Below are 8493 nucleotides of genomic sequence, written 5' to 3' on the forward strand. Positions count from 1 at the left end.
TATTTTAAGGGAAAGTCAAAACATGGAACACTACTGGCATGCAGCCCCTTGGAAGGAAGCCCATGAAGGAATATAACCCTTGGGATGAAAAAAGATTCCTTGCCCCCACCATGAGGCATTGGAGCAGGTGGATAATTCAGTGGGTCCTGGATGAATGTGATTTAACAGCTACCATGTTTTGAGGGCAGCAGGAGCGGAATCATATGTTTATGCAATTGCCAAAACCAGGGATGAAACCAGGAAGCAAGCAGAGGGCAGGAGGCAAACTTGGAAGATTTTATACTCATTTAATTAATGTCAATGTAGTTTACAAACGGGAATGACAAGTACCTTTTTATAGAATATACATCGACACACAACCATAGACACAACTTGAATATCACCTTGTGCAGCTGGGAATCTTTGGGCAAAGATAGTTCATTTCTTTTTAAGCTTTTTGAGGACGAAGTCACAGAGTTTTGCAAAATGTGCCTCGCTCCAGAGGAGGTAACAAGTCCTTGCATCTTCCCATCAGGTCTTCTCTCCCCTCCCTACCCTCTCAAGAAAAAAAGCAGGGACAAATCAACTTTAAAAATAAAGCCTACTAGTTATATGTGGTTTATATATATTCATTTGGCTTAGTGGTGGTCCACAGGACCAGAGAAAGCTCATTGTTCCCAGACTGGGAAATCAAAAATGAGCTGCCTCAGCACTGCCTATTCTGAAACAGATATGGGAGAAATATAGCTCTGTCCTAAATGCCTGAGCAGAGATTGCTTGTACAAGGTGAGCAGGTTTGGGTGCAATTCAGACATCCCCACCATGACAAATTTCATTTGATTGCCTTTAGGAAGGCTTAAGTGCTATACCAGTGGAGGAAGCCCCATCGTGAGCAAAGGCAGTTGCTGAAACTTTGTGCCTTTTGCAAACTATTGCTACCTATTTATGATGCCAATCAACTGCTGCTTGAAAATGTGTTTCTCCTGTTAATACAGGCTGCAGATGGCCCTTCCTCAGACTCGTTCCTATGTAGCAGCAGTCAGAAACACTTTGAGTGAGACATAGCAGTTCAGAAGTTCTTTGGACACAATGGAAGCTTAGAATTTTGCGGTCGTAGCCACTATGGTGCCTGCCAGCTGCTAGGGGACTGCCAACTCACATCAGCCCCAGCCAACATGGCCAATGGTTAGGGATATTTGGAGTTGTAGTCCCAATATCTGGAGGGCATCATGTTGGCTGCACCTGCTCTCTAAGGGTATGAAACTATTTCCTACTAGACAATAGTGTGTGTTGAACAGGGTGAAGTCAAACAGCAAGACCCTGCTGATAACAGCCATTTCCAGCTTGCATTCAGTAGACAGCAGTAGCACATTATCAGCCAAATTGCAACAGGAATATGGAATCCTGTACTGCAAAATACAACTCTCTTGTGGTAGAAGTCTCATTCATATAAAACCAATCCTTTTGACAACAGAATGACTGATGATAGCCAGATGTTTTAGTGCAACCATGACTTTCTAGTGCTTAAGTCACAGATTAGAGAAAAAGAACAAAATACCTTGCGGGATATCCCAGAGCAGCAGTCTGCCTCAGTTTAAAAGGTGATTCATGACAGGGACATTTGCCTACCCAAATTATTGCCAAGCAAAGTGCTTGCTTCCCCTTTCAAGCTTCCGGCAACCCTGTAAAATTTCCCTCGGGTGGAATGCAGGCGGCTTGTTTGGCTATGTATTTAAAAATGTCAGTTGCTTGTTTCTGATTAAGGCAGGTAGTAAGCAGAATATACGTGAGCCACAGCTGGAGATATTTTCAAATGCAGAACAGGGGTCTGAGTAAAAGGTTGATGTCAGGAACGCTGCAGAAAGAGGCGAAGAGGGAGTAACTGAATCCAACCTTGTGTGGACCTGCCTGGGTTGAGTTCCACTATTGCCACAGTACAAGTAGGAGAGATAACAGGAGGAAACGAAACCAGTGTCACAAAAAGCCAACACATACCCCACTTTCTTTTCTTTTCAAAACTGGAACCTGATGTATTACTGGACCTGAACCTCTGAAAAATTAGGACATCATGCTGCACCTGCATGGCAAAGCATTTCAGAGCAAGGCAGACTGGCAGTGGCTGGGCATGGCAAAACAGTATGCCAGGGTGATACAGAACCTGCCTAACTAGTGAAACACATCATCTTTCATGAGGAAGTAGAATGAAGGAAGTGCTAGAGTACTTCCTGTGCCCCCCCCCCCGCTCAGATACTGGATGGCTAGTTTTTCAGCTGTTTTTGCATTTACTCTTGCATCACAGGAAGGGCTACAGAGCAGGCGCAGAGGCGGGTGAATACAATATGCTTGAACTAAGACTTCAGCTTTTAAGAGATAAACTTACAGCCCTGAATTCTGATAACCGCCACTGCCAACCTATTTTTTGCTCCTCTGTCTTCATGTAAACTTCTGTCCTTTTCCCAGCTGGCAATGGGGTAAAGCATTGTAAGCCTGATCTGCAAGTTTCTTGCTTTCCCCCTCAGTGAAAAATTAAAACTGTTTCAGTGTGATAAAGATTTGATAAAAAGAGCCCATTAGCTACTTTCCCCTACTTCCCCCAGAAGTTGTGTTACGGGCAAAAACTACAGCTGTTACTAGAAGCTGTTAACGTCATATCTGAATGAGGAAATATACACCACAGAACATTAAACCATTTATATTATATATATGTATAATATATATATTTATATTTCTTTTAAACTAATGACTTTAATGCCAAAACTTTGTAGAACCAAGAAAAATATGGGTTTAATGTTCTCTGCTTATTTTTTTCTCTTTTTTTAAAAAAAGTACAACCCAAGAACAAAGGAAAAAATAAAAGGGGAACATATTAGTATGTAATGTTGGAGTCTATCCCATTTATACACAACATTGTAAACATATAGTCTATATTACATGTGCTTCATTCTGCCTTTGTGGGTTTGCAAGTGTAGGCTCTCTCTTTCTCTCTGACTTCTAAAAAAACACTAGAACACCACAAAAAAGGGGAGGGGAGAGAACACAAGTGACAGGTTATGACAGTTCCTGCTGTGGAAGATCCAGTCCCTACTTGAGTTGGCATGTGGGGTTGGGCCAGGTTGGCTTGTCAAGACGCTCCCCTGGAAAGGCTTGAAAGTCGTCCAAGATGGAACCTCACTCTTGAAGAAATAGGACAGGTGTGGAACATCAGTCTGTAAAAAAAGGCGGGGATTCACAATAAGGATTCTGGTTTGGCCTTCCCGTGGAGTTGGCGGCACCAGTGACAGGTTTGGAAGCAGAGGCATTGCGCTGCTCCCTCAGCCTCTAGTACACATTTGGAGTCTCTAGGTTTTGTTTTCAAATGTCTTTCATTGTTGCTGCCATTTCTTTTCCCCAAAACCCTGGTCTGAGCAGCCATGTCCTTCATAAGTAGATACGCCTGAGGTCCCCTGGAGAGGTGATGGTATTGCACTGAGGGCACAGCTTCTTGGCACCCTGTGGGAGATAAAGAGGGAGAAAGTTAGAAAGAGAAAGAACCCTACCTCAAACACATCACTATAGAGTAAGAAAGGGAAGCAGCCAGAAGTTACACATTATTTCCCATAATTGCAGGATGCAGAGTATGTGAATTAGACTTCAATCTAGGGAAGAGGCAGACTCTCTTTCCTCACATAAAGCTGCTACTAATGGCAGCTGGTAGCAGACCAGAAGAGAAATGAAGGACCAGACGCATAGTTTATTTGCTACCATTGTCTTTTTGCTTTCATTTTCAAACTGACTCCATGGGCCACTTCTCACATTACTTGTTCTGGCACTGGGCCCTCAAGGCTATCCCTCACACTTTGTCGGCTTCAGAGTAAAGCTGTTCCCAACAGGCAGAGCAGAAAGCATGAAGATGGGAAAAACAATGGCACATCTATGAAATTAAATGTGTGTTCAAAATATTTTGGCAAGAACCAGGTTGATAGAGGAGATGGAGGAAAATGCTTGAGAAGTAGAGGCGTTTTTGCTGCCCAGGTATGATTCATCTTGCAACACTGAATGCTGGAAACTTGAAAGGTGCTAGAAAGAAGGAGCTCCAAAATGAAGTCACACAAAGTCAGTTCTGTGATTGCTGAATACGCATAGTCTGACTACAGCCTCTGAGAACCTTATTGGGATCAATTCCAATCAGTTACCTCTGAGGATGTGGACAGGCTGCTTGGACGAGTGAAACCAACCACCTGTCTCCTTGATCCTTGCCTATCCTGGCTTATAAAAGCTTTCCAGGAAGGGCTGGGCAATGGGCTTCATGGGGTGGTGAATGCTTCTCTCTGTGAGGGAGCCTTCCCAGACCTGCTGAAAGAGGCGGTCATTGAACCGCTTCTTAAAAAACCATCTTTAGATGCGGCCACGATGGCCAATTATCGCCCAGTCTCAAATCTTCCATTCTTGGGCAAGCTGATTGAGCGAGTGGTTGCTGAACAAATCCAGGCATGCCTGGAAGAAGCGGACCATTTGGATCCCTTCCAGGCATGCCTCACCATGGGACTGAAACTGCCTTGGTTGCACTGGTCAATGATCTCCGGCGGGCTAGGGACAAAGGTGAGAGCTGTTTCCTAGTTCTGCTGGATCTCTCAGTGGCTTTTGACACCATCAACCATAACATCCTTCTGGATCGTCTAGAGGGGCTGGGAGCTGGGGGCACTGTTATACAGTGGTTCCGCTCCTTCCTCCTGGGCCGTGTTCAGAAAGTGGTGGTGGGAGATGAGTGTTCAGACCTCTGGGCTCTCACTTGTGGGGTGCCTCAGGGTTCTGGCCTCTTCCCCCATGCTTTTCAACATCTACATGCAGCCACTGGGAGAGATAATCAGGGGGTTTGGGTTGGGTGTTCATCAATATGTGGATGACACCCAGCTCTATCTCTCTTTCAAATCGGAACCAGTGAAGGTCTGGAGGCGGTTGGAGGATGGATGGCGGCTAACAGATTGAGGTTGAATCCTGACAAGACAGAAGCACTGTTTTTGGGGGACAGGAGGCGGGCGGGTGTGGAGGACTCCCTGGTCCTAAATGGGGTAACTGTGCCCCTGAAGGACCAGGTGCGCAGCCTGGGAGTCGCTTTGGACTCACAGCTGTCGATGGAGGCACAGGTCAAATCTGTGTCCAGGGCAGCTGTTTACCAGCTCCATCTGGTACGCAGGCTGAGACCCTATCTACCTGCGGACTGTCTTGCCAGAGTGGTGCATGCTCTAGTTATCTCTCGCTTGGATTACTGCAATGCTATGTGGGGCTACCTTTGAAGGTAACCTGGAACCTACAACTACAGTGGTACCCCGCAAGACGAATGCCTCGCAAGACGGAAAACCCGCAAGACGAAAGGGTTTTCTGTTTTGGAGGCGCTTCGCAAGACGAATTTCCCTATGGGCTTGCTTCGCAAGACGAAAGCCCATAGGGAAATCTCCGGGGACCTGTTTTAAATTGCTGGCGGTCGGGAGCAAAGACTTTCGCCCACAGCCGGCCTTCAGAAGAGGTCCAGGACCTCTTCTGAAGGCCGGCGGGGGGCAAAAGTCTTTGCTCCCCCCCGCCTGCCTACCCGGGACAGCGGAGACTTCTCCGCTGCCCCGGGCAATCTTAAAATGCTGGCGGGCGGGAGCGAAGCGTTCGCTGCCGACCCCCAGCATTTTAAAATCTCCCCGGGACAGCAGAGAAGCAGCCCCCTGCGACCCTCTCCCGGCTGGAGAGGTGACGCGCGCCTATGGCAGGAGCCCGCCAGCATTTTAAAATCTCCCCGGGACAGCAGAGACTTCGCTCCCGTCCGCCAGCATTTTAAAATCGCCCCGGGACAGCAGGGGCTTTTAAAATGCTGGCGGTCGGCAGCAAAGCCCTCCTGTCCCCCCGGAGCTTGCGGGGCGGGAGGTGGGAAGAAGGGCTTTTTTCCCCACCGCCAGCCTTCAGAACAGCCTTCTGAAGGCTGGCAGTGGGAAGAAAAGCCCTTGTCCCCCCCCCCCAGCCTTCAGAAGAGGTCGGGGGACAGACTGTCCCCGGACCTGGTCTGAAGGCGGTTTCCCTAGGAACGCATTAATTGATTTTCAATGCATTCCTATGGGAAACCGTGCTTCGCAAGACGAAAAACTTGCAAGAAGAAAAAACTTGCGGAACGAATTAATTTTGTCTTGCGAGGCACCACTGTAATCCAGAATGCGGCAGCCAGACTGGTGACTGGGAGCGGCCCCTGAGACAACATAACACCGGTCTTGAAAGACCTACATTGGCTCCCAGTACGTTTCGGAGCACAATTCAAAGTGTTGGTGCTGACCTTTAAAGCCCTAAACGGCCTTGGTCCAGTATGTATACCTGAAGGAGCATCTCCACCCCCATTGTTCTACCTAGACACTAAGGTCCAGCGCCGAGGGCCTTCTGGCGGTTCCCTCACTGCAAGAAGCCAAGTTAAAGGGAACCAGGCAGAGGGCCTTCTCGGTAGTGGCACCCACCCTGTGGACCGCCCTCCCACCAGATGTCAAAGAGAAGACCAACTACCAGACTTTTAGACGACATCTGAAGGCAGTCCTGTTTAGGGAAGCTTTTAATGTTTAACAGACCACTGTATTTTAATATTTTGTTGGAAGCCTCCCAGATGGGTGGGTATAAATAAATTATTATTATTATTATTAATCCCTTCAATAACCAAAGACAGAAAACTCATCTTCCATTTGAACAGACATAAAGAATTCATCTGCACCACTAAGGGAAACTGAAACCTGGGCAAGGAAAAAGGAAGTTGAAAACTTAATGAAGCAAAACAATGGCTGACACAATTTATCAATTAACCTAACAGGTCGGGATGTTAACTTAAGTCTCTGAATATGGGTCAAGATATGCCAGTCATCATCTGATTTGGCAGGTGTGACGGACAGCAGATGAGAAGAGCGACAGGCAACACTGTATGTGTCTTTTTTGAAAGCAAATGCAGCTTAGGACATCAGCTAAGAAGTGCAATGAGAGGGAATCAAATATTAGCACCTAACTTTAGAAAAATGATCAGTTCATCCTCTGTCTGCAATCTAACCTCCCTTTTGTGGTTGTGAATGCACCATGTAGCTCTGGAATCACAGGCTGTAATTTTTGAATGGTGTACACTACTTTGTTGTATTTTCACAAAAGTGTCACTTATAAATATTTAATTAAATGGAGAAGATATGCAAGAGGTAGACTCTGAGAACTGTATAATACAGAGGCAATGGAATTAAGTGATGAAGTTACCAGGATTTAAAAGATTAGTATCCAAAGGTAGTTAAAATTGTAAAACAATCTGAGCAAAATCTTTTGATAAGCAATCCCAAGATTTTAACAACAAGTACTATATTACTTCACCCCATCTGCCTTAGTACGTCAATATACACAAAGTAGAGGCATATACAGTTGTTGCTAGAGGAGGGAGGAAAGACCCTGCCAAATCTGTGCCTGCAGCTATATTCCCCTGTGCTAGTTGCCCCATGCCTCCTTGATCAGCAACAGGTCTAGTAAACCACTATGCTGAAATCAGTGCTGGCTCCCAAGTAGGTAGCCATCATGGCTGCAGAGAACATGAAAACATCAAGTTTATGCTACAGGCTTCAGTAGCTGAACTTAATGGCTCTCTCAGAACCACTCCCACCCCTCTTACCTCTGCCATGTCTTATGAGCCCCAACCCATATTTCATGTTACCTAGATATTATGCAACAAAATGTAACCCAACTGAACCAAAAGCAGTACCCAGAATATTAGCTTCAGGTACTGGAAACTTGCCTCAATTTTTTGTGGATGATGCAGCCTAGTTTATAACAGCAGATGCTATGAGGGTAAATGAAATATGAGTTATAAGGGTATTTTGCACACAAAAAGGTAAGCAAGACAAAGGTTGTGGACTTATACCGACCTACTCTGAGGAAGCTTAATGTGAACAATTTATTCCAAGAACAGATCTCGCCCCAGCCCACCCACCCCAGTCACACAGAGAGACTGCATTTTGAATGGCAAGCTACAAGGCCTGCTGATTACATCCAGGGATGTGGGCTATGCGCAACAGAAGTTTAAGGCACTCACAGGCTCACTCTTCTATTTAAACATTTCTCAACCCTGCATATAGTACTCGTTACAGAAGCAATTAAACAAGCCTCTCACACATGCCCTGGCATGGAGCCAGTGAAAAAGGACTTCCTTCCCCCAACCCCATCCTGCTCACCTGCCAGCTGGGGTTACTAAACTTTTCCCTTGAAATAAAAATACTGTGGAATAATAAGCCACACCTGTTGAACATGGAAAAAAAATATCTGAAATGTCCTCCTGCTCCTTTCATCGTGGCCCCATGGAAAAGCCTTGATGGGTAACAGCAGTGTATGCTGCATTGAAGGCCACCTCAGCTTTTCCGTTATAAACCCCAGTTTTCCAGGGTTTATAAAACCCGGCTGCAAAACGTAGCTCCGGGGCTGAAACACGGCACCAAAAAGGAATGATGAAGAGAAGGGTTTTATTTGCCCCCACGCATTCTTAATTAAATTTTG

At 46.0% G+C, this 8493-nt stretch overlaps 1 protein-coding gene across 11 annotated transcripts in view; it reads right to left on the bottom strand.

Moving 5' to 3' along the window:
• Positions 1-267: 267 nt before the first annotated feature.
• RNF220 (ring finger protein 220) overlaps positions 268-8493 on the bottom strand; it is a 327126-nt gene continuing 318900 nt past the window's right edge. For all 11 annotated transcript variants that reach the window (XM_082228856.1, XM_082228855.1, XM_082228854.1 and 8 more), the window contains one exon: positions 268-3468. In XM_082228856.1, coding sequence (XP_082084982.1) covers positions 3397-3468 — 72 coding nt within the window. In that variant the 3' untranslated portion in view covers positions 268-3396. The remainder of the gene's footprint in view (positions 3469-8493) is intronic.

This window comes from Podarcis vaucheri, assembly GCF_965113315.1.
Source record: "Podarcis vaucheri genome assembly, chromosome: 6".
Taxonomy (NCBI): Eukaryota; Metazoa; Chordata; class Lepidosauria; order Squamata; family Lacertidae; genus Podarcis; species Podarcis vaucheri.